The sequence below is a fragment of the Phacochoerus africanus genome, chromosome 1 (assembly GCF_016906955.1).
Source record: "Phacochoerus africanus isolate WHEZ1 chromosome 1, ROS_Pafr_v1, whole genome shotgun sequence".
Taxonomy (NCBI): domain Eukaryota; kingdom Metazoa; phylum Chordata; class Mammalia; order Artiodactyla; family Suidae; genus Phacochoerus; species Phacochoerus africanus.
In genome coordinates, this window is record NC_062544.1 from 115,244,008 (window position 1) to 115,270,498 (window position 26,491).

General features: G+C 50.5%; 1 protein-coding gene across 1 annotated transcript in view; it reads right to left on the reverse strand.

Moving 5' to 3' along the window:
• Nucleotides 1-35: 35 nt before the first annotated feature.
• Nucleotides 36-26,491, reverse strand: part of STIMATE (STIM activating enhancer) — a 72,445-nt gene continuing 45,989 nt past the window's right edge. The window contains exons 2-10 of the mRNA XM_047776707.1: nt 21,337-21,385; nt 18,980-19,075; nt 15,643-15,764; nt 10,845-10,957; nt 9,682-9,759; nt 8,802-8,951; nt 7,385-7,493; nt 507-641; nt 36-339 (exon numbers count right to left, since the gene is read on the reverse strand). Of these exons, the coding sequence (XP_047632663.1) occupies nt 233-339; nt 507-641; nt 7,385-7,493; nt 8,802-8,951; nt 9,682-9,759; nt 10,845-10,957; nt 15,643-15,764; nt 18,980-19,075; nt 21,337-21,385 (959 nt within the window). The 3' untranslated portion in view covers nt 36-232. The remainder of the gene's footprint in view (nt 340-506; nt 642-7,384; nt 7,494-8,801; nt 8,952-9,681; nt 9,760-10,844; nt 10,958-15,642; nt 15,765-18,979; nt 19,076-21,336; nt 21,386-26,491) is intronic.

Here is a 26,491-nt window from a genome sequence, read left to right on the forward strand (position 1 = left end):
CCAGTGACCATGGCCAGTAGCCAACACCCTCCAAACACTGGGGCCCCTTGGGCATCCTCTTTATTGGTGCTTCCCAGGTGCTGGTGCAGAGTCCCTGGGCTGAAGGGCCAGGGCTGTGGGGTAGGGGTGGCAGTCCCAAAGGTGGCAGGTGAGAAGGTATATCCTGGCATAAAAAAGAATTCTTGGGAAAGGTTCCTGTGTTGCTGGTGGTGAGGAGGGTAGTGTGCACTTCTCAGCCAAAGACACTCTTGGCGGGTCCAGCTTTGGGCTTCTCGAAGACGGTCTCTGTGCCAGTCCGAGCACGGCTGAACACCGACGGGGCAGCAGAACCGGCTTGCTCTGCAGGAAGGATGGGGAGGAGGTGCGATCAGGGTCAGCCTGGCTTCCTAGGGAGGGAAGCCCCTTGTGTGGGGAGCACCCCCCTGAGCCCAGGAGCTCCGGACTCTTAGAATGTGAGGACCTGAGTGACCCCCCCACCTTGCCCCCCACCTCCAGAGAATACTCACCACACTCCCGCATGACCTGGTAGGTCTTGGACTTGATCTCCTGGTTCTTGGCCAAGTTCCCTCGGGCCCCCTTCAGGTCCTCCTCCTTCACAGGGGGGCGCTTCTTCTTGATGGGGGCTTCCTGAGTGCCAGCAGTGGGAAGCCCAGAGCCTCATCTTACAACCCGAGTCCTCAAGGCTGAGAGTCCCCCTCCACTCGGTGCCCTGGCCCTGAGACCCCTTTCCCTGCTCACTGAACTCAGGCCAATTCGAGGTCCCATTCCACTTCTAGGAAGTCTTCCCAAGTCTACCTCATACTGACCACCCTGAGTCTCTGTCCTTCTCCCCCAGACTGGGAGCCCTAGAGCCATGGCTGTCGTAGCTTCTCGGTGTCTGCCTGTCTAGTTAAGCTCAGGCCTGGGCACAATAGGAAAGGGACTGGCTTTGAGGCTGAATGCCAAAGCTTTTGGTGAATCCCAAGATCTGCCCACCGGGTGGAACAGGGTCCTTCCCTTAGGGACCGTCCCCTCCCCAAAAATTCCCAGTGTTTCCCTTGTGTGCTTTGGAGTGGTGGATTCAGATGCCACCAAGCCAAAGTCCCAAGTCAGCACCCACCCATGGAGCAGGCAGCAAGGACAACCCTCCTCTTAATAGGCTGGTGGGTTTGTCTCTCTGGTGCTGTGGACATTTAGCCTCAGTACCTACCTAGCCCTTAACCCCAGGAGCCTGTCAGTCTGAGGCCTTATTCCTTCCTCAGCCCTGGGGGCAGGTCCAAGTCCTCCCTGGTCCCCGATTCTGTGCTCCTAGAACAACATAGTACACCCCTGCACCAGATACAGCCTCCTGGGGAGACACTGGGGCACAGCTGTGCAGCTACACATCCTGCTTCACATGCGTGCACACAGACACAGCCTCAAACATACACAACTCAACACATACAAGCAGCTCCCTTACACACAAACATCTCCAAGTACTACACACACTTTCCCCACTTCTCCAAACCAACCAGGGAAGGCCACAAACACCAAGATTAACAGGGGTTCCTTAGGCTAAGTGGGTGTCTGGGTTGTTCTCCCTGAGCCCTGGCCCTCCAGAGGCAGAGCCTCTTGTGTTTATCGCTAGAGCTCAGCTCCTGACACAGTTGCCAGAGATGACAGTGTCCATCTGCCACCCCCGCAGCCCTGACACCAGCAGGGCTTGTGTTGGGTCCCCCTACCTGGGACATGGTGGGTGCGGTGGAGAGCTGCTCCCTGGCCGGCAGTGGCTGTGGAAGAGATCTCAGTGGCACCCAGCCCTCCGAAGCTTATATAGTCGGCTTGCCTGTCCTGGGAAGTCACTCCCCCTCCTCCAACAGCTCCCTGATGATTCAGATCCACACAGTCACTGGCTTCAGAGTTTATTCTTGGAGATGATGGGGGCTTGCTGAGCACTGCTGCCTGGGGGCCTGCAGCCCTGGTGAAAGCAGTCAGCTGGGGAGACCCTGTACCCTTGGGAACAGCTGTTCTCTTGCAGGCGGGAGGTGCTGGAACTGGTGCTGACTGGTGTTTAGGAACGCAGGTGCTGTAATGTGCCTGTGGCAGTCCGAGCTGTCCATCTTTGATAGTCCATCCCATTGTGGGGGGGGTGTCCCAGAGGAAAGGGAGGGCCCTGAGCCAGGGTGGACACTCCGAGCTTGTTTTCTTTCTCTTCTACTCTGTCCCTGGATTCCAGAGGAAAGAGACTTTCCAGGCCCGCACAGCAGCATGGTGGAGGCTTCTTCTATCTGCCGTGACCAGCTCCCTGGGTCCTCACAGTAGACTCAGAGCACAGGGGCTACCCCTGGTTCACAGGCAGAGAAACTGCGGCCAAGGGAAACCTGGGAGCCGCTCCATCCACGTTTTAGCTGGTGCCCTTGTCCTCCGTCTGGCTCCTAGTGCCCAGGAAGGGCCAGGAGGAAACTGCTTTGTCCTAAGAACACCTCTGAGCTGAAGGCACAAAACAGCATAGAGCCTCAGGCTGAGACAAGGTCACCAAAGGGCACCTGGCCCGGAAAGATTTAGGTTGTCAGAAGGTGGGCAAAGGTGAAGCCCACTCCAGGCACTGAGCTGAGGACAGAGGGCCAGGCTCCCCAACGGTTGCTTAGCTCTCCACTGCTGGTTCCGACACCCCATCCTTGAAGGAAAGACCCCTGGGGCACATGGTAGGACACTGAGCCTGGGGCGGGCATGGGAGTAGTCTGTGGGTAGGAGGTCAGGGCCGGCCCCACTGGATCAGACATACCCAAGCTCCTCGTCAGTTTGTGATGGAGAGTATTTTTATCCTTGAAGGCTCCAGGCAGACAGAACCCAACCAGGCACTGACGTTTGGCTATCTGGAACGCCACCCCACTGCTGTCAGACCTCATCATACCCCAATCCCCCCTGCCGAGCCCTGGCCCTTGGAAGCCAATGCAAGGCCTGCCAGGCTGCATCTGAGACAAGTGCTGACATGAGGAATGCCTTCAGAAGGCCGTGGGCACAACCCCAGACTCTGAACAGGGACCAAGAGGCACTGAGGGCAGGGTGTTGGCTCTGCCCAGGGAGGCACCTGCCTTCCAGCCCTGCGGCTTCAGGAACAAGGATGTGGGATGACCACCCCTCACACTCCATCTCTCTGGCACCACTCACTCCTTGGGGGGTAGGCAGAGTAGCTTTTACTCAAATCAGCAGGTTGTTTCCCTTGGCAGGTTTTGCTCCCATATCTACCACAAGGAAATGTCAGGCTCATTCTCATTTGTTTTTCTGGGGAGAACCTTCTAACACACTGGGGACACTTTCTTGATCCCACTAAGCTATTTTAACGCCACAGAACACACAACCAGCAACCACAAAAGTGAAGGCTTCTTTGTTTAAAAACTGTAATAAGATGTCATCTTTATTGTAAACCATTTTACAATGTAAGTACATCGTCTTCCCTTTCATTTCAGCAACGTGTTTCTGAGAATCCCAACACCACTGATTTAACCACCCCCACCGGGAGGGCAGTGAAAGTAGGCCACGGTTTGCTCACATAGGTTGGACTTCTAACAAACATCATGAAAACAGAAATCAAATTAAACCAACCCACCCACCCACTCAGGAGCCCCAGGTCCCTCCCCGAGAGCAACGCCCTTTACAGCTGCCAGTATTTCACAGAGTAAAACCAAGAGCTCTCCACTCCTAGTTGGAAATGTGTAAAACTTCTAAAGGCCAGCCCTTCACCCCACAAGGTAGCTGTTCTGGCTGATGGCAAGTTCCCAGAGCCATCTATGTTGGTCTGGCTGCAAAAAGGCCAGTGAATTGCAGTCCGGTGGGCAGAGAAAGCTGCTGACAGCTGTGGCTCCCTCCAGAGTCCTGGGGCAGCCTTCGGACAAGGATCCTGGGCTGCAGCCTCCAGCCTCACACTGCTTAGAGGAAGAAACAAGTTGAATTTGGGCCTTTATGTATTTTTCCTTTAAAGGTGTGGTAAGTCAACACCTAACGCATGACTCCTTGTTGTTAGGAAGAGGCACAGGTTAAAGCTTGAGGCAGGAGGCCACCAGCATGTCCAAAAGCCAACTGGTGGGCCTTCATGTGGCAGGTCTTTGGGCTGAACAGACCAAGAAGCCACTGTTGCCCAGGATCTCACCTCTTTGCCACTGTCAACATTCCACTGGCAGCAAAAGGAAAAAAGGGCCAATAATGACCTCTTCCATTCAGATATGAAAGTTCCACTTCATTAGGTTACTTCCATTGGTGACAAGAAACTTGCTCATGACCCTGACACAATTTCTCATTCTAAGTGTCTTGGCTGAAGTCAAGACTCGGACAAATCAGATGCGCAGCACACAATATCCAGTTGGTATTCCGTGGTTTCTCAAGCATAGTGATGCTTACCAAGTGGCAGGTGAGGAGCTGCACCTCATAAGGCACCTTGGACCAGGTGGTGAAGAAACTCAACCCAGGGAGGGAGGACAGCTCTGAAAGAAGTCCTGATCACGGCTCTTTGCATCTGCTCTGTCTTGGGACAGTACACCACAGAAAAGGCCTCAGCAACTCCAAGAGGCACTCCCAAGGAATACAAACTCCTGTGTGTGTGTCCCCCCTCCACACACAGGAGGAGGGTAAGGCCAAACATGTGAGGCCACACCTTCCGGGCCTTCATGCTGACAAGGCCCAGTATGTTCAGACACCCTGTTAGATGTCCATAACCTCGTTAGCCAGCCATACAACTGCGGCTAAAGTCCTTTGAAAACAGGATGCAGGGAGAAGTCACCACTTGCTTGCTACCTCTCTGTCCCCAAACCCACTGCCTAACAGACCCTGGGACGAGCCTCGTGAACAGATCATATGGGGTCTGTATAACCCATAGTTTCCTTCCTTAACAGACTGTGGCTGCCCCCAAAACCTATCACTGGTTTGGAAACATTAACAGCTCAAGACTGAAAGAAAAGCTCTGATTCTGGGCTCAGGGAGGTGCAAGAAACAACCCCAGCCACAAGTTGTTCAAAGTGAAACAGGAATTCCCATCGTGGTGCATCGGAAATGTGTCCGACTAGGAACCATAAAGTTGCAGGTTTGATCCCTGGCCTCGCTCACTGGGTTAAGGATCTGGCATTGCCGTGAGCTGTGGTGTAGGTTGCAGACATGGCTCGGATCCAGTGTTGCTGTGGCTCTGGTGTAGGCTGGCAGCTGTAGCTCTGATTGGACCCCAGCCTGGGAACTTCCATATGCTGCAGGTGTGGCCCTAAAAAGCAAAAAAAATAAAAATAAAAATAAAGTGAAACAGGAGGGCAAAGAAAGGCGAGTAGGTAAGGCCTACCTACCATCTACCAGGACCACCATCAGTCCTGGTCTTTCTGAATGGGGAGCCACCTACTAACCCAGCCTGGGATGGGAGGGTGGAAGGGCACAAAGTGAAGCAGAAGCAATGGAGAGTGGAAATGGGCTCAACTTCACCCACTGAGCCGCTGCCTCACTTTCTAGTTGCAGAAGCCCGCCCTAGCAGAGTCATCGCCGAATGCAGTTCAGGTCCTGGCTCCTCCCGGCCCCCTGGTTTCTGGACTCCTAGAGGAAGACAGGCTCAGAAGCTGTCCCCAAGGCCTGCCCCCACTCACGTCCTGGACAGACGAGGCTGTGGGAGGCAGGACACAGCCCAGGGTGCCTGGTAACAGCATGGCTCACATTCACAATTCAGACCCAACCTGCTTGAGGGAAACACGTTTGTTTGTTTGTTTGTTTTTCTTTTTTGGCTGCACCCATGGGCATATGGAAGTTCCTGGGCTGAGGATCAAACCTGCACTACCACAGAGACCATACAGGGTCCATAACCTACTGTGCTACAATGGGAACTCTATGACCCGTTTCTATGTATAAGGAAGTTTCTGGGTGGTGTAGCCTCCCTCCACCATCTCACTTCCAGCTTGCATCTTAGTGGTACAGTTTTCTACTCCTAAACTTTCATGGCTGCTTCCAGCTGTTACAAAACACTGGGCTGCTCCACCTTACTGTTCCCACAGCAGGGAAAGTACTCAGGTCAGCCCCTTCCACTGGAAGGTAGCAGGCTCCAAGCCACGGGGGCCTGTGCCCATGCTGAGGAGTGGGGGCCACAAGCTTAGAAGCACCTCATCCTGCCTATGGACGCAGAGAATGAGCTCTCTCACCTCCACCCGCCTGGCCCCAGCCACCTCGCAGCTTTGGAGGAAGTGAAAAATAGGATCATTTGGTCAGGCAGGTGTTCTCTAGAATGCTGCGCAAAACAAGTTAACAGCACTGTGATGCCAGGCCTGGGGCGGCCTGAGAGGAGGTTCCCAGAACTGGGCCCAGAGGCTGGTTCTCAAGGCTGCACCAGTAGGAGGTGAGGAGGTTGAGACTGCAATTTCAACTGCAGATTTGGAGGCCCTGAAGAGAGGCAGGGAACAAAGAGTGGTGGCTCGGGAGTCTCGATTTCTCTAAACACAAGGTCCTCTTACACTCCTTTCTTGGTCACTGTAACTACGTCCTCTAACCTGTTAGCCAAAGTGCCAAGGAGCTTGTGGGCCCTCAGCAGAGCACATCCACTTCCATGTGCACAGGAGGCCTTGGATCCACGTTCCCCATGGCCCCTTCCTGCTCAGGCCTGACCTTTCCAGAATCACTGGGTTTGCTAATTTCAGATAAGGGCCCATCTCCCTTCCTACCGGAATTATTTACCTCATCTGATCATAGATTACCTAACGGCATTCCAAATAAAAAACTCCCAACTTTTTCCTCCCACCAGTTCCTATCCCATTAAAGGCAAACAAACCCATTTCTTTGGGGATTAAAAAGAGTTTTTAAATACAATAGTATGAAAATATAACTTAAAAATATAAAAGTCAACAGCATAAGGAAGACTTAAAAATCTATGTTTTGCCCATTAGTCCCATAGGAAATGAACACATACTCAAAAAACATTAACACTGTGACAGCTCATAAAACCGGCTATAGAAATCAATAGTTACAAAAGCCATTTCGAGTAAGAAAGCATCCGGTTCCAACTTGGTCAATGAGTAACCCTTCGCTCCAAATGTGTTACATCTTCACGTTCCCCTGAGGCTTGATCTGTGTGCATGTGAGTTCTCGTCCTTGAGGCCACCTGGACAGACGCAGGACAGGGCTTCGGGGTCCCTCACACCACCACTCAGGACGACAACAAACAAAACGCCTCGCTTGCATATTTGGTCAGTGTTTGTAGTGCAACTGCGTGAGGACCTCCAGCTGCCATGGCCGGGGCAATGGCCTCCTTCCCTTGAGTCACAGTTGTCCAGGAACAGGCATAGGCCATGGGAAGAGTGGAGGTAGAAAAGGGGCAGAGTGGAGGGGAGGGACGACGCAGTGGAGCGACCCTCGGCTGACCTGGCAACTCAGCCCCAACCTGACCCCAGCTCGGGAATGTATCATACAGGCAGCCCGAAGCGGTGCTTCTTTTTCTTTGCGGGCTTCAGGGGGGTCAGTCTCCGAAGGTCCTCCTCCACATCAGACTCCTCCATCTCATCATCAGCTGAGATCAGGATCTGAGGGCAGAGAGGCATGGCCCTCAGTCACTGCCAGTCATACCCTTTCCACCTGCCCGCCCTGGACCCTGGTACAAATGTCAGCCCGCCTGGGAGGCCTCAAGTCTTGGGTTTCTTTAGAAGAGGGTGACGAGGAAGTCCCCTTTGCAGAGTGAGACAAGCCGGCCCATCCCAGGCCTTGTTCACACCAACGCATCCACAGGCTACTGACGCCAGTGCTAAGTCCACACACCCTCACTGCCACCCAAACTCCTGCTCCTCCATCCAACCTCTGGCTGGGACCAGACCCCTATCATAGCAAACTTAGCCTAAAGACCATCCTGGAATGGAGTCCCAGGTTCTTAAAATTGCTTCACATACAGCAAAAGCAAACTGAAAAACCTCTTTTTGAAAGGAAAAGAAAACCTCTGTGGGGCACACATAAGGCAGAGTGATTTCAGAGTGATTGCTCTGAACCAGCCTTGTAAGGTCCAAAGGCAAATGGGAGCCCTCTGCTCCTCGGAGCACCCGGAAGGACTAAGCCGCACAGCTGGGGCATCCGGGCAAATGCTCATTCACTGCTCACCTGCTTGGCTCCTCAGACCCCGGTGTACTGGGGAAGGGCTGGCACAGCCCAGGTCAGGATGGTCTCAGCCCCTCTCCCAAAGGGCTTCCTGCCCCTGGTCTCGGTCGCCTGACTCACACTCTCTCTGGCTCCCTACCTCATGCACTAGTGCTTCCCCGCTCCTCACTCTGTATGATGGGGCCCAGCTAGCTCAGACCTCTGCCTGTACTTACTTCCTGTCATTCCGTCCTACCCCCTAGAATATATGCTTCCCTGGTGAACTTTACATTATTATTTTTGTCTTTTTTGTTGTTGTTGTTGTTGCTATTTCTTGGGCCGCTCCCGCGGCATATGGAGGTTTCCAGGCTAGGGGTCTAATCGGAGCTGCAGCCACCGGCCTACGCCAGAGCCACAGCAACGCGGGATCCGAGCCGCGTCTGCGACCTACACCACAGCTCACGGCAACGCCGGATTGTCAACCCACTGAGCAAGGGCAGGGACCGAACCCACAACCTCATGGTTCCTAGTCGGATTCGTTAACCACTGCGCCACGACGGGAACTCCAGAACTTTACATTATTACCCAAGTGCCAAACCACAGGAGCACGCCTGCTCATGAGCGGCTGCTTCTGCTGACAATGCTGTTTGTTATTCATCTGGTGCTCATCACAGCTGGCCCTGTGATACAGCACTCAAGAGAAGGCCACAGATGCAAACATGAGACCAGAGGCCTCCTGGGTCATCGGCATGATCGCTCGGCCCTACCTCAGACTCCGACTCCTCATGGGATGCGGCCCTTCGGTAACGGACCTTGCTCCCATTCCTTGAGTCCTGGTTGGCTCCCCTTTCTTCTAGTTTAGCTTTCGTCCTCCCCTTTCTCATGAGGAAGTTGTCCACTACCCAAAACATCAGAGCCTGTGGGAAGGAAAGCACAGGTCACTCTGGGTTAAGCCACTTGTGAAAGCAAACCAGAGCGGCCCCCACACCCATCCTTCCCACCCCATGCGAGGTGACGGCATCCAGAACCAGAGAAAGGAAATGTCATTCAGGCCTCCTGCACCTGCTCAGAAATCTTGGAAGAGATTTCCAATCTCTATGTCTTTTGCTTCCATTTTACCTCAAGCGGTTCTGTGGGGTAACTGATAAGGACAGCCTGTCCCGGTTGCCCCAGAAGGTGACAGAGTGGGGCCAGGACCAAGGCCTCTGGCCTCCTGGTCGGGGCCCTTCCCTCTGCTGAGCAATTGGCCGGCGCACCTGCCACGTCTGTCATCCCCTTGTTACTTTACCATTTCTTATTTCCTAATTTCCTAATTTCTAGGTGTTGGTGAATTTCTCTGGGAGCCCTGTGATCAGAAATAAAGGACAGGGGTAAACTCCTAATGATCTTAATCTAGAAGCCTCTGTTTCATAAGGGCAAGACAAAGACCCCAGCACCCTCCACTGTGCTCAGAGGCCCTGGAACAGGCATTGAATGCAGTACCGAGGAAATAATCCTGCCGTTTCCACGTAGGGGGTGGGGATGGGAGGTGGTAAATGCTCACATGGAGGGACCTGAGGGCTATAAGGTGTTTCATCTGTTAGAACTGGAATAGGAACCTGGAAGGCAGGGAGCAAATGGGGGTAAAAAATGCAACAAGGTACTGACATTGACAAAGAAGGGGACGATCAGCATGACGATGGCCAGCTTCAGGTCTGGGTTCTCAATGGGATTCAACAGGGCAACCTGTAAAGAGAAGCAGAGTCAGTGAGGCAAGGGAGACCACAGAGAAAGTGCCTGGGAGTGGGAGTGGCAGTGGAAATCGCCCACAAGGCCCTGAGAGAGGGCTTAATTTAGACACTCTTCCCAGAGCCCTAATGAGAACAGCACTCCACACTCAGGGCTGCACAGTCCCCAGATTTGACTGTTTGTGAGGGATGCCCTTGGAGATGACTTGGAACAGTAGTGCTTGAGCAGCCTTCCCTGTGGTGTGGACTTGAGAAGTAAAGGGGGAAGTGGGGATGGGGTATGGGGGGCGGGAGGGAGGCGCTTTACAAAGCTGGCACAGGGCATTGTGGGCTTTGGCGAGCTGGAGAGAGTGAGGTTGGTGGTGCTCATTATAGGTATTAGCAATGAGGCACGGACCACTTTCTAACAGAAATCCTGCACCCCAACCACCTCCTCCAGGAAAAGAGCCCCCAAAGCCTTGGTTTATTTTCTTAAAAAAATAAAAGCTAGCCACAAATAAAACCAAAGCAGGCCACGATCTGAGCTACTTGTTCCTAAAAGCTCTTTGGCTGGTTTCCTGTGGGCACTGGAGGCTTTTCTGCATAGCCCTGTGGTCAGAGGGCAGAGCACAGGGCAAAAAAACCATAGGAATATATGACTAACTGCTGCCTGTGGCACTGAAAGGCTCAAATTAAACCATTGGCCAAGAGAAGCATATGAGGAGGTGTCTGCAAATGTAGAGAAAACACCCCCTGACAACACTTAAAAGTTACCAAACTGTAAGCAACCCCAGGGCAGGGATTGCATTTCATGTGCTTTATATACATTGCAAGGCTTAATCTAGAGCAAACATGTGTATAACTGAAGTGGACAGATGCTGTGTAAAAAACTGACAAATTACTGCTCTTGATAGGTAGCCAGGAGCTGCCTCATCAGACCAGGTCCATTCGTGGAGCTTAAAAAAGAAAAAAAAAGAGAAAGAAAGAAAGAAACAACGAATTTTGTTTCCTAATAGGGCCGGGGTAGGGATTGGGTGGTGGGTGGGGAGTACTGTCTTGCTTAGCGTCTCAAGAAGCTGGTAAGGAAGGGAACAAGAGGCAAACCTTCTTCCACTGAAGTATTAGGAGGACGATGAAGACGACAGATTTTTCAAAAATCATGATCACAATGTAAAGCGCACACTGGCCGACCCAGGCTCCGCACTGCAGAGGGTCTCCTGTGGGGAGAGTGGGTTTGGTCATCGGCGCCCAGGCATTGGTGCCCCTGTCCCACCACCCACAGCTCCTGTGAGAGCTCCCAGCCCAGCCCACCCCACCCCACCCCAGAACCCCACTCTGGAGCTACTAAATGAGTCCGCAGAGCACCAAGCATCAGCTCAGCCCAAACAGACAAATGTGGGCATTTTAAACAAAATCAGAGAATTCCTAATTTGGAGATACCAGAGTGGCATTTCTTTTAAGAGGCTCTAAGATATAATTACAAAGCACTAAAGTTAGTAAGTGCCTGTTGCTGGAGCTTAGAAAAGCTGGCTCTTTGTGTCCATTGGCAGCAGAAGCTGTGTTAAGCAAGACTGCTATTATTATCTGCTGTTGATTTTTCCAGTGGCTGTGGTGCTACCCATCCCTTCCCCTGTCCATGAGGAAACATGGGCTGAGGTTTCTGAATCATGAAGGCAGCAAACAACCTTTTGTTCATCTCCCATCCCCCATCCCACTCCCCTTGGCCCTGAAAGCAGAAACCTGACTCTGAAGGAATTCAGATTCTGTCCCAGAGGGGGCACCCCAAACACCTTGGGCTGGGAATAAGGAAGAGAGAAAACCTCAAGGTGGGGAGTGGGGAAGCAGCCTCAGGGCCCTGTACTTAAGAAACAGAGGAATCTGGTGGTCCAGGCTGGGGGACACTCAGCCTTTATCAAAAGGGACTTGATAAAGGGTGGAAGACTAGCCCCTCCAGGGAATGTCCTATACCCTCAAGTGACAGGCAGAATATAGGGGATGGGTCCCTGGGGAGCCACACACACTTCCAGAGGAGACCCAGGGACAGTAGGTTGTGGGGAGGCCGCCAGGGGCTGCTCTGGAAGCCCTGCCAGAGCTGCCTGACCACACTGGCCAGAAGAGGGGCTGGAGCGTAACACAGTGGGAGGGGGGCAAAAGCTTCAGTCCAGGCTGGGAGGAAAATTTGGCCCTGAGAGGAATCTCCAGTTTCTCATTAGATTCCACAGTTTGTGCAGCAATCCCTGTCCAGGCACAGGTGCCGGAGGTCCCCAGCCCTGGCAGAGCCTACCAGCTGTTTGTGGTGGAAGGGCCAGTGGATGCCTTCCTGCAGCTGTAATGACACAATCCCAGGCCATTCCCTTTTCTGGAAAACCTCAGGAGAAGTGCAAAGAAAGCATGCAGCAAAACATCACTGCCTCTTCTATGGTGTACTATTTACTTTCATTTCTGGGACGAAGGCACATTTGAGCCAAAAAGTCATTTCAGAAGCACAATCTCTTCTAGCTAGATTTTAGGGGAGTTTTACAACTCTTTTGGCAAACTACCTGATGTTATTGAGAGAAGTTCTCAAAAACGACAGACCAAAATACTTTCGGAAAACTGTTTCTGAGATGGGGGACAGTCAGAAGCACTAGCAGGACAGATCTATGAACTGGACTAGTGTGTTTAAAAAGTCAACAGAATGAGGGGCAATACATTTAAGATCAAAAGAAAATCTACTTGCTCAGAGTGTCCTTACTCCATATGCCCTATGTTTTAAGTTTCAAGCTGACAGAAGAAAATGGTTTTTCCTTCCATTGGGCCTCATGTCACCTCTCTGAGTTTCATTGTTCTGAGTTTCATAGCCACAACTTAGTGGCTTCTTTTTTCATTTAGATGCTTGCATAATTAGGTTTAGAAATGCAGTGAAAAAACTCATGTGTGAACCCACTCACACACACCCTTTCCTCCAACAAATCCAGACCATGCAGCCATGGTGGCAATGAGGGCACGTGCACTGGTTTTTCCGACCTGTTTCATGCGAGGGTCTCTCTGATGGTCCCCATGACCTCATCTTTTCAGGACAAACAAGCCAAGAATTCTCGTATGCCCTGCCACGCTGGACACCCTCAGGTACATGGGTGTTGTTTTTTGTTTTGTTTTGTTTTTATGGCTGCACCTGCGACATAGGGAAGGTTCTGGACAGAGACTGAATCCAGGCTGTATTTGTGATCTACACCACAGCAAAGCCAGATCATTTAACCTACTACCCTGGCCCAGGGATCGAACCCTTGCCTCCAAAGTGACCTGAGCTGCTCTAGTCATATTCTTAACCCATTATGCCACAGTGGAAGTTCCCATGGGTCTTTGTTTTTGTTGGAGTATCTCCTCAGGGTCTATCATGAGGAAGGGACCAAAGCCCACACACTACTGGTGCCCAAGAGACAGAAACTTTGTTTTCAAGGCTTCCACATGGGGAAGAGCAGCCTGGTCCCCAGAGTGCAGACACCATGGACTGCCTGAACCTGTCCTGCCCCTCAGGGCTGTGTGGCCTGTCCCCATATCCCATGTTGTTGTTCGCAAGTCCACCTTCTCTTCTAAGGACCATGGAAGCTCCTAGAAAACAAGCCCCTCTTCTTCACTCACCTGACAGCTGTGGGGCCTACCAGGAACTACCACCTCAAGTGGACGGGTCAGTTAACAGGGGTGGTGGGTAGAATAATGTCTACACCCTCATCCCCAGAGCCTGGCACTATGGAGAGTGGTAGAGGGGAGTGAAGGCTGCAAGTGGATCAAGGTTGCTAATCAGCAGGCTCTAAGAAAGGGAGAGCATCCTGGCCTATCCAGGTGGGCCCGATGTAACCACGAGGGCACTGGACAGTGGAAGGAGGTGGGGAAGGTCAGTGATACATGTGACAAAAACTCAACAGGCTACTGCTGGCTCTGAAAATGGAGGAAGGGGCCACCAGCCAAGGAATGTAGGCAGCCTCCAGCATCGGGAAAAAGCAAGGAAACAGGTTCTCCCCTTAGACTCCAGACGAACCAGTCCTGCTGACACCAAGATTTAGTCCATGAGCCCTATGTCAGACTTCTAAACTACAGACTCTAAGATAATAAATTTGGGGGGGGCGGTTTAGGGCCACACCTGTGGCACATGGAAGTTTTTAGGCTTGTGGTCCAATCAGAGCTACAGCCGCTAGCCACAGCAACGTGGGATCTGAGTTGCATCTGCAACCTACACCACAGCTCATGGCAATGCTGGATCCTTAATCCACTGAACAAGGCCAGGGAATGAACCCACATCCTTGTGGACACTAGTTGGGTTTGTCACACGCTGAGCCACTATGGGAACTTCCAAATTCGTGATGTTTTAAGCCAGTAATTTTGTGGCAATTTGTTATAGCAGCAAGAGAAAAAACAGAAATTGACAGAAATACAAACCAGGTAACTGAAGACATCCCCTATCCTTCCTCAGCCTGGGGAAAGAGGACTCAGAAGGGTCCTCAATAGAGGGCAGCTTTATCTGGAAAAGGTGGGCACGGAAACAAAAGGCTCAAACAACAAGGATACCTTCTTCCTTTCGATTTCTCTTGGGGATGCAAACAAAAACATGCTGGGAATAGGTGGTACCATAATGCCCAGTGTATCAGGATAAGATGTGATCTCCTCTCCCAGGTCACTGAGCAGTGTGACTGGCTGTGGGTGGCTCTCCTGTAGTTCTGCTCAGCTATAGCTGAGTTGAGAGCCCTGCCTTCCAGAAAGGATCTTAATAGCCAAGAGGAAGCTATGAGCACTGTTCCTGGAGACGGTGGGAGGCTTTGGTATCCCACTGCAGCAGCCAGAGGCCCTCCAAGCTGTGCACTGTTTGGGTGAGCTTCCTGCATCACTCCACCCCTCGGGTGGCTATCCTATAAAGGAAGATGATGACGCTTTGTTCCATGGGCGCTGAGGTCCATTTCCATCCTCCAAGCTGAGCAGTCAATGACTTGGAACTTCTCCATAGCCTTCCCTGGAGCCACAGGGGCACACGCTGTGTGCTGGACACTATCTTAAGTCAGTGACTCATCAGGCATCAAGTAACGAGGCTAAGAAAAGCCCTCTCCAGAGGTCATCTCCCATCAATGGAGACAAACGATTACTTAAGATTTCTAGAAATACTAAGGTACTCGCAGGCAACTCCATGAACCAGCTCCCCTTTTAAATGTCAGGCCCTTGCGAGTCTTCAGCCATTGGGCCTAGAGCTGTGAGCTCTTTGGGAGGTATGACCAGGAAATAAGAGTGGGATCCAGACTCCCTCCCTTTTGTCTCATGTGCCCTTTTCATGGCAAAGGCTCCACCAATGAAGTTCCCACAAACAGGAGCCCCTGGCTCCAGACAGCAGGGCCTGCTGTGAAGGTGTGAGAGGGGGAAATCCCCAGAGGGCAGTAAGGCCCAAATAAGCTCCTCTCACCAGCAGCCCTGCTGAGGCCACATCTAGCTGTTTGCCTAGGGGAACAAAGTAAAAGGCATTGCATTTGTGCTTGGAGCCAGCACGAAGGCAGCTTTCTACACACTGTATCCCATGGGGTCTGACGAGATGAAGTGGGTCAAAGTTGTGCCAGCATCCAGGGGTCACCTGTTTTAAACCTTGTTTCAGTGAGTAAGGATGCACCTGGTGCCCCTGGTGACCATACATGCCAGATGCTTGGTGGGCAGCCAGCCCACGGTCTGGAGACAGCAAATGACTTGGGCCCCAGGGTGGGGGGATGGGCCCTCCAGTCCTGATCTTTGAACTCCAGGAGTGGAATGGCCCAGAGATAAGACAAGCAGACATGCAGTGGAAATAGAGGCAGCTCCCTACCAAACACCTTCCAAACTGAGAGCCGCCCCCATGCCTCTAGTGAGGTGGGCACCCTTCACACCCCATTCTGTGTCAATGGTACGTTACCATATTCGCCAAAACGTAGGGACTCCCACTGCTGCCACTCCACCAGGACGCTAACAGCACGCACACCCACGTATATGAGCAACATGCCCACAGTGGCGTCCAGGAGGAAGTTGATGAGGTACCTGTGAGGAGAGGGCACAGTGGCATGGTCAGGAAGCACCATCTAGGGAACTGGGTTCTGTGTGCTTGCAGGGACAAGGTCAAGGCTGGGGACCCAGCACTTTGCGCCACCCTGTTCTGGGAGGCAGGAGCCTCAAGAGTGCCGGTGCAGGAAGCTGAAGTGCTCACTTCCAGGAGCCTGGGAAGGCCTCCCTCCCCAGGACATAGCATTGTGAGGAACCAAGAAACTTGAAAGATCTCAAGTGTTCTTGCCAAACAAAGACTGACACAAAGCAGAGTGCCTGGGAGCAGCCAAAGAGGCTGACAGGAAAACAGAGTTAATAAAAAAAAAATTTGTTCAGTAACTCTTCCCTCCCAGATGGTCTGGCCCTCCAAGGCCCCAAGACAGCGCAGCACCAGAACGTCCGGGGAATGGCCCCTGGGGTTTCCCAGACCAGAGATCATCCCTGTGCTTCAGAGCCTGCTATGGAGGAAAGAGCAAGCATTTCCAAAGAGCGAGCTTAAGTGCTACTCGGAAAAGGCAAGGTGCTGGAGGAAGGAGAGGAGGATCAGAAGAGCATGCCCACCCTGACCTCTTGGTCTTGTGGGGTCTGTTTCCATTTGTCCGACACGCATTTCTTCCTTCACCAAGGAAAAGCCCCTTGCCCACTGGTCCTCCCTTGAGGGCCCTGTACTCAGATCTCACTGGTCAGCAATGACCAAGGCCCCAGCTTCCCAACCCTCTGGGAGGCCACATGGCTTGGAAACCATCACCCCCAACCCCAAGAGAAGCTTCAGATACCACAGACCAGCCACGGCACTTTTGAGTTGCTGAGGCTTGAGACATCTTATGCAGCTGTACAGCCCTCACCCGAAGGCTGGCCTCAGTGACGTGCATAGCACTCTGAAACCTGAGGGAGCACACTCGTGGTCCTGCCAGCCCGGGAGGGGCAGGAAAACCAGAGGGAGGGGTTGCCTTTTCCTCCTGCGTGCCCTTCCTCTTTAAAAGCACAAGGGGTCACTCTTAGACCAGATACTAGAGAAAACATAGCGACTGGTTCCCAGGTACTTTCTGCAAGTTCACAGCTGAGCTCTGGCTCTAGGCTAATGCTGCTCTCAGATGCTTAAACTGCACTGGTTTCAAGTGGTTCTGGCATCTGAGACCCATCCTGAAAATATCAAGAGCTCCTGATACACACATATGCATTAGTTCATTCAATGCCCTCACCAAACTGATTTGAGCCTACTACTGTATGCCTGGCCTTGGGATTAAAGACAGAAAGCTCTAGACTTTATACTCAACACAGGCAAGACTGGCAGACAACAAGGTATCCTGTGGGCCGTGGAGCCAGATTGGCTGGGTTCAAATCTCAACTCCGTCACTCTTTAGGTGTGTGAACCTGATTAAGTTATATAATCTCTCTGTGCCTCAGTTCTCTAACTGTAAAATGAGGATAATTAAAGTATCTATATTGCAAGGCTGTCATGAGGATCAAACAAGTCAATATCTGTGAACAATGCCTGCCATAGAGGAAGCACTCCACAAATGTGCTGTTAGAATCACAGCCCAGATGCCACAAAAGCTAAATAGCCACCCAGAGCAGTAGCCCCAGCACTGGGGCCTCCTGCAGCCATTGGAAAGAACTCAACTCCCACATCCGTTTGCAAGTTTCTCCTCTCCTTGAACTGACTGGCTTCCCCTCAGGTCTGCAGACTCCCAAGATGCCCCTGGTCCAGCCTAAAACCTCTCCAATCTATAACCAGTCACGGGGCACGGCAAGGTGGTGGGGCTGGAATGGATCCCACTGCAGCAGTCGCTCCTCCACAGGCCAGGACCTCTCCACTGTGTGGGGCAAGGCCCTGCTCTGCCCGCCTAGTCTGCCCCCAACGGCTCTTCAACTGACTGCTGGAGCTCTGGTTTTAACAATATCCTCTGACTGAGCTATTAACATGTTCGATGATAAGTGTTCCTGGGGCTTCCAATGCTGCATATACTCATCATCTCATGAAGCCTTCACAGTGATCCTGGGGATCTGGATGAGGAAACGGAGGCTTGGAGAAGTTATATCACCTTCCCGCAGCCTGGACCCTCAGTCAAGAGCTCTTTTCACCACACCTATCCCATTTGGGCCTTTTCTCCACTGGCTGAGCACTCGAGATCTCTCAGCAGCCCCTTTTCCATCCCAGCTGTGATCTAGCTTATCAATGTCCCACTTAAAGCTGGATCATCGTTTTGCAGAGGCCAGTGGAGGTTCAAGGGAGAGTGGTGTGGTCAAGGTAGCACCAGGGGATGGAGTCCCCCAGCTCGCCCAGTGCCAGCAGGATGAGGAGCTGGCTCTCAGCTAACCAAGATGATTCACAAGGGGGTGACACAAGCTTGCTGCTGGGCTCAAGGGTTGGAAGGACAAGGCCCTTTCCTAACCAACTTCCCTATGGGAGGATCGCCCTTCTGGTCCCCTGATTTGGGACTACAAACACACAGACCACAACCCATCCAGGTCTTAAGGTAAGACCCCAAAGAGGGAGACTTTACAACTTCCTTCTGAATCTGGTCCAGGACTAAATCTCACTCAACAAGAGAAGCTTAAAGCAACCTTTCAGTCCAAATGGTCCTAATTACACACTGCACCTCTTAGAAAGGGATTACCAGCCCTCTGCCCTGCTGTCCCTCAGAGGCACAACAGGGCAGGGCTGGAAGACATTCCAGACAGAGGGCAGTGCGAGCAAAGGCACAGAGGCAGGAGATATAGCAGGAGCAGCCCAGCATGGCTGCAGCACCAAGTCTGAATGAAGAAGGTAAGCGGATGGAGACAGGACAAGGTAGGCAAGCATCCTTTTCCACTCCATCTTCTACGAGGGGCACTATTTGGGTGTTGTTGGCAATGAGGACAGGTATCATGGCACAAGTGGGATTTCAAATGGTCCTAATTACACACTGCACCTCTTAGAAAGGGATTACCAGCCCTCTGCCCTGCTGTCCCTCAGAGGCACAACAGGGCAGGGCTGGAAGACATTCCAGACAGAGCCAGGCTGATGGCTCTGGGGGCTATGAGGAAGGCACACTGACGGTACTGACAAGGCAGAACAACCCATGGTCTTCAGGTTAAAGGAATCAATGATGAGCACAGGGTACAAAGGGGCATTGCCCCCATCCCTAAGCTAGAGGGAACATGGCTGGTAGCAGAAAGCAAGGCATGGCGGGGCAGGTCATGTCTGCACTCAAATATGGGCCACTTACAATGAGCAAGGGTCCTCTTCAGTGAGATCTGCTAGGTATACATTTGCGAAGTGGATGAATAGCATTCCTATGGCTTGTTTGGAAGTGTCTAAAAACCTGTACAAAAGAGATCCAACACATGTTATCACTCCCACAGGAGGGTAATAACCAATTTGGGGAAAATGATAAATCTGAAACAGGATAAAAAAGCCACTGAGGGAGTTCCTGTCATGGCGCAGTGGTTAACGAATCCGACTAGGAACCATGAGGTTGCGGGTTCAATCCCTGCCCTTGCTCAGTGGGTTAAGGATCCGGCGTTGCCGTGAGCTGTGGTGTAGGTTGCAGACACGGCTCGGATCCCGCGTTGCTGTGGCTCTGGCGTAGGCCGGTGGCTATGGCTCCGATTCGACCCCTAGCCTGGGAACCTCCATATGCCACGGGAGCGGCCCAAGAAATAGCAAAATGACAAAAAAAAAAAAAAAAGCCACTGAGGAGACCCTAAACTTCCAATTACTAGTCACTTCTTCCTGAGACGTTGGTACTAACTCAGGCTTGGCATTTCAACTACCTTTCAAAACCTTTAGTAACACTGCACCCCTGAAAGGCCACTGATTAATAACATAGAGTTAAACACTTTTTTTTTTCTTTTTTTCTTTTTAGGGCCATACCGGTGGCATAAGGAAATTCCCAGGCTAGGGGTCAAATTGGAGCTACAGTCGCGGGCCTACACCACAGCCACAGGAACTCAGGATCCAAACCTTGTCTGCAAGCTACACAGCAGCTCATGTCAACGCTGCATCCTTAACCCACTGAGAAAGACCAGGGATTGAACCTATGTCCTCATGGATACTAGTCAATTCTTTTCCACTGAGCCACAATAGGAACTTCCAAGTTAAACACATTTAAAATGTGTGTGTGGAGTTCCCGTCGTGGCGCAGTGGTTAGCAAATCTGACTAGGAACCATGAGGTTGCGGGTTCGGTCCCTGCCCTTGCTCAGTGGGTTAACGATCCGGCGTTGCCGCGAGCTGTGGTGTAGGTTGCAGACGGGGCTCGGATCCAGCGTTGCTGTGGCTCTGGCATAGGCCGGTGGCTACAGCTCCGATTCAACCCCTAGCCTGGGAACCTCCATATGCCGCGGGAGCGGCCCAAGAAATAGCAAAAAAGACAAAAATAAATAAATAAATAAATAAAATAAAATGTGTGTGTGTTTTTTTTCGTTTGTTTGGTTTTTTTTCATTTTTGTTACTTCACAACAAAATGCTTGATCATGGCTCTGGATGAGGTCCAAGGTGCCTCTACTTTAAAGAGTTCCAGAGTTCCTACTGTGACTTAGCATTTACAAACCCGACTAGTATCCATGGCCTCTCTCGGTGGATTAAGGATCTGCGTTACCATGAGCTGTGGTGTGGGTCACAGACGCGGCTGGGATCCTGCAGCTAGTGTAGGCTGGGAGCTGCAGCTCTGATTTGACCCCTAGCCTGGGAACGATATGCTGTCAGTACAGCCACACCTTTAGCTCTTGCTGATTAAACTAGGGGCTGGCTCAGGGCAGACAAACTTTTCTGTAAAGGATCTAAGAGTAAATATTTTAGGCTAAGGGGGCCATGTGTAAAACCCAACTCCAGGTTCCCCCAGGCCTCCCGCCCATGCTAGATACTCAGACTTGAGAGAAACTGACTGGGAGAAGACAAAATGAAGATTTTCAACATGCAGAAATAATTGAATGTTGAAGATCAATCAAGAATATGCTTAAATTTTTATTAAGGGGCCTTTACCACAGAAGTTTATCTTAAGTTTCCTCTGGAGGCAAAGTGGTTATTGCCAGGATGGGTACAAGAAAGACAGCACTTTGTGGGCATCATGTTTGTCCTCAGGAGCCAGCTGTCTCCTTCCAAGTGATTTATGTGTTTGGAGTTTTGTCTTTTGAAGCTATGTCTGAAGATTTAACTACTATTTTTATGAAGGAAAAATGGCTGCCACAAGGTCACCCTAGGACTAGGAAAGTCTAATTTTGGGGAGAGGGGCACTGACATGGTACCTTTGACTTATCTCGAAATTTAAACTTTTTTTTGGCTTATGCAGAGACTATAGAATCCAAGGATTTAGCATAGTCTGACAACAGGGAGATGTAACTAACACAGTCTGTGGCATGGACTGATGCATCTGTATCATCTTCCATCTTTAAAACTGGATAGCAGAGTGATGACAGAATCATCACTATCAGAGCTCAACAGCTATCTGGAGACACACAAGTGCCTGATGATGAATTCACCTAATGGATTCCAACACTTTATGTTATGTATAATTGCTCACATTCCATTCCCCCCACAACATAGTCAAAAGCATTCTAGGAATGACTTAATATTAAAATACACACCATATCCTCCACGGACGTCTTTCATGCTTTGGTTCTCTGAAGCGTTTGACTGAAAGAAAGGACAGACATTCAGTAGCTTTCCACAGAGATAATGAGGCAAAGTGCATTTAACAAGCTGGGGGTTATTGGTATACTCAGTGTTTACATTACTGCATGAAGGTACTTGCTTTTTTAACATGTGACAATGTATAATAAGCCATGAAGGTCACAGAGGCCCTGTTGCCACCAACCAGTATAGACTCTTCAGGACTGGATACTTAGGAAGAATAGCTCCTCACAGCATGTGAAAAAATGTATTTTCTTCTTTGCGGCAAGGCTGTCTCAGACAAGGGCTAGAAACCACAAAGGCGAATGCAGCTACTTCTAACTTCAGGATCCAAGGACATATCCACCCGTCCGCCCACCCACCCATATGTGCACTGAGTACCTGCTCTGAGTTAGGTGCTATGGAGACAAAAGCAAAGGCAGCTGTGGGGGAGGGTGAGGAGTGCTCAAGATGACATAGGTCTGAGGCAGAGTGAAGGCAGGAGGGAAGGATAACCAAACCTTCCTGCCTGGAGGAAGGGTGCCAGTCAGGAGAGACTGCACTGGCCCTGGGGGCTGGCTAAGAGTTCAACAAGCTGAACGGGGACAGAAGACATGTTCATGTTCATGTAGCATGCAGTTACAGTGGCAGGGTGTGTGTGGGCATAATGTGATTTGGCTTTATTTCAGCAGGAAACAGGGGAGACAGGCTGAGCAGAGGGCACATGAGGGAAGGTCCTGAGTGCCAGGCTGAGGAGTCTGGAATGAATCCTTCAGGGAAGGAAAAGCCAGGAAAGAGAGCTATGCAGAGGCAAAGCCATGGTTGGAATGGTGGGAAAGTGTCTCTGAATCATGGAGATGGTGGGTTTTCGGGGGTGGAGAGGCCTGGGCAAGGATACTGGCTGCATCCGGCACCCCGCACTGGTACTCCCAACCATAGGACAGTGGGGGCAGGGGGCACTGGACGGCAAAGAACTCTCCAGATTGACATCTTCACCTTGGGTGGGTCTGCAGACACAACTATCCACACAGAAGTAAACGAAAAAGTTCTCAAGTGTCTTGCCCTCCACTGAAGCCCCAAGCAGATATTTATTTCCACAATGACTCTCTCTACTAAAACAAAGAATGCAAGTGCCATGTGTGTGATGCTTTCCCACAAAAAAGTATTGAGGAAGGAACAGACACGATGGTGGCAGGCAAGAACTGCCTTCTGGGAGAACCCAAGCTGCAATGAGGATGCAGGAAGAGGAGAGAGGCAGGGAGGGAGAAAACTGTGCCCCAGCCAATAAATCCCACTTCTTTAAACAGACACAGGCAGTCCCCAGTTTGCAAAGCAAGGATGGTCTATACACCTAAAGGAAATGTCTGCTGTTTAGAGACATTGTGATAAAGAGACCAAAAAGAAAGTGAAGCTGTGAGAAGGTCTGTCATCCTGCTGACACATCACAGATCCAAAACATCAACAAGGCTCAAGAGCCTGGCACTGAGGGAGACCCAGAGGCTCTGCTTGCCCAAACAGCTCTCTAGAAAGGCATCCTCTCTTTCCCCTGAGCACTGGGGCTCAGGGGCTGGGGGCTCAGAAAGGAGATGTGGAGGGAGCAGTTTAGAGGGAAAGCCCACAGCCAGGGCTGCAGCTGCCTCCTGCTCATTTGTGCTCCTATCTCAGGGGAGTCTGCCCCATCAGCCTAAAATAAAGGACATCTCAGAACATATCCCAAGAATGTTCTAATTTTTTTCTTTGGGGGGGCTGCACCCACAGCATGTGGAAGTTCCCAAGCTAGGGATCCAGTGCAAGCTGCAACTGCAACCTACAGCACAGTTGTAGAAACACCAGATCCTTAACCTGCTGCACCACTGTGGGAAGTCCAGAACGTCCCCATTCTTAGGTAATACAGGCTCAAGTACCAGAATGTGTACAATTTACTTTCAAATGGTTTAGGGCAAAAATTATACATAATACATGATAAATATATAATAAATATAGCATAAATGGCATACTTTATAAGTATAAAGGTTACATAATTATAAATAAGTACAACCAATATAATTATGTAATAAACATTTTAAATTACATAAATATGATGCATAATATGTAAAGAAAACCAAATATGGTATCATGGGCCAAACAGCACCCCTCAATTCATATGGCGATATCCTAACACCCCCCTCAGAATGTGACTATCTACAGATGGCTTTAAAAGAGGTCATAGAGGTAAAATGAGATCACATGGGCAGGTCCTATAACATGACTGGTGCCCTAATAAGATTTGGACAAACACAGAGATGTAAAGGTGACCACATGAGGATGAAACGAGAAGATAGCCATCTGGAAGCCAAGGAGAGAGGCCTCAAGAGAAATGAAACCTGCTGACACGGTGACCTAGGACTTGCAGCCTCCAGAACTAGGAGGAAATAAATTCCTGTTGTTTACACCATGCATCCTATGGTACTTTGTTATGGCAGCCTTAGCACACTAATACATGTGGCAACACAGTAAATGGTGAACCTAGATGAAGGACATTTGGGTACTCATTAAATTGTTATTTAGACTTTTTTATTGTAAGTCTGACATTTTTTGAAATAAAAAGCTGGGAGGAAAACACACTCTAGAAGAATGGACCAGTGCAAGCATTCAGAGGGCAATCTGGTAATACCAACACTGTAAATGCTCAGACCGCTCCGCCTGAAAAGCAATGCCAGGTTATACCACATAGGTCTTACTGCAGCATGTGCCAAGATGTACAGGTCTTTGCTGTAATACTGTCATTACAAAAACCCAGGAAGAAACTAATGCCATCAACACAGAGGTGGGTACCATATACCATCAGGCACCTACTAAAAACAAGGCAGATCTTTATGGATTAATATGGAATGATTTCAAAATTATATGAATAATAAATTTCAGAATAATATGTCTACCCTGATTCTGTTCATATCCATTTTAAAGGTTATATATTTATGCTTGCATTATGCATGGGTTGTTACCCCTAGGATATGTTAAGTGACAGTTAACAAGGACTACCTTTGATGAATGGAATTATGGGTCAAGGGAATAGACTTTTATATCATTTTGAATAGTTTAAACATTCTTCCATATTTATACTGCTTTTATTTTAAATTTTTTAAAATAAAAGACAAGTCTATGGCAGAGACTTGTGCTAATGCAGCAGGTGGGACATGGGAGAAGCGATGTGACTCATGGCTGGGCTCTGGGACAAGAAAGGGTGATGAAGAATGTGGTGCACTCTCTGCGTGCAGAAGCGCCTTAGACAAAACCTGGAGTGGATTAAGATTCTTCTCATCATAGCAGACATGTGGCTCTTGCTTCTTCCACTCTCTCTCCCACCCCCTTTCCCTATATCAGACTCTACCTTTTTTTTAATTAAAGGAAGAAGAAAAATTAAGAAAGCTACTCCACATCTAATATGGAAAAAAAACACAGAAGAATCCATTCACCCAGCCATGTTTCGCTAAGCCTGCTGTCCAACAGGGCCCTTTCAGCAGGAGAGGAACAAAGGTCCCCAACCTCATTACATTCTAGTGGGAGAGAGGGGTTAACACGCAGCTTGTCAGACAGCAAGAAGGGACAGGAAAGCAGTAAAGGAGCAGGGGGTGGGGAGGGGTGGCTGGGAAGTGGGTTTGCAGGGGCAGATGGGAAGGCCCAGAAGGTGAGAATCACTGATGTCTACAGAAGAGCTGTCAGGCAAGGGTCTAGCGGCCAGGGACTGGCAGGGAGTGTGGGACAGGAGGTCAGGTCTCCCAGGCCTCATGGTCTAGGGTACTACTAGCTCCCTTTGCCTGCAGTGACCTGGGGCGGCTGCGGGGCAGGGTGGCTGCAACCCACAGTGGAACAGGCTCACCCTGCTGTGCTGAGCAGCCTGTGGGGGGACCAGAAGACCACCACAGGAATCCAGGGCGAGGCAGTGGTGGCTTGCCCAGCTGGAAGTGTGAGAGGGTGAGAGAAGGAGGGACCCTGGCTGTACCGTCAACACTGAGCCAACGGGATTTGCCAACATGATAGACGTAGGGTACAAGAGAAAAAGAACAGCCCAGGGCAGCTTCAGAGTCGGGAACTCAACACTGTTCTGCCACATTTTTGGATTTGGTTTGCTGTTGGTGAGGGGTGGTAAACTGGGGGAGACACAAGACTGCTCTGCAGGAAAGAAATGAGGAGCTGCCTCTGAGTCCCTGATGGACAGTGAGCCAGGTAACCAGTCCCATGCAAACAGGCCTGCTCCCCACGGATATCTGACAGCTGGGCTCTCAGAAACTTCAGAGAGTGGCTCAGGAATGGCCCCAGGACAACCCATGTTTTCTCAATTCATGGTGCTTCCGAAGGACAGAGAGAACTCAGACAGAGCAAGAGGCCAAAGCAAAGGGCAATCCATCCTCTCTAACATATTCATCAAGGCCCCCTGAGGCAGAAGGGCTAGTGAAGGGGGAGAGGCACTCTTCAAGTTTAAGTCAGGCCCTCAGCCTGCAGCCACACCAGAGCTGGAATCCAAGGCTGACAGCAGCGCCCAACAGCAATCTTCATGGGAAGAGGAAGAGGAGAGTGGGGAGTGGGGACAGACAAGGAGGCTGCTGGAGCATTCAGCCCTTGGGGGATCCCATCACCCAAAAGGCAGTAGTGGCCAAGAGCCAGAGATATGTGACTTTGAGTCCTGTCTCTGCTACTAGCTCTGTGACTTTGTATAAAAAGAAGAAAAAGCCAGCAGGGGCCTAGCAGGTTGACCTCAAGATTAAACAAGAGATCCATTGCCAGAGGAATGGATCAAGAAGAAGTGGTACATATATACAATAGAATATTATTCAGCCAAAAAAAAGAATGAAATAATGCCATTTGCAGCAACATGGATGGACTTAGAGATTATCATACTTAGTGAAGTCAGATACAGACAAATATCATATGAATCACTTATATGTAGAATCTAATAAAAAATGATACAAAAGAGCTTATTTACAAAACAGAAACAAACTCACGGATTTCAAAACCAACCTTATGGTTACTATAGGTGAAACAGTTGAGGGGAGGGAAAAATTGGGAGGGTAGGAATAACACATACACACTACTGTATACAATAGATGATTAACAAGAATCCACTGTATAGCACAGGAAAATCTACTAAAT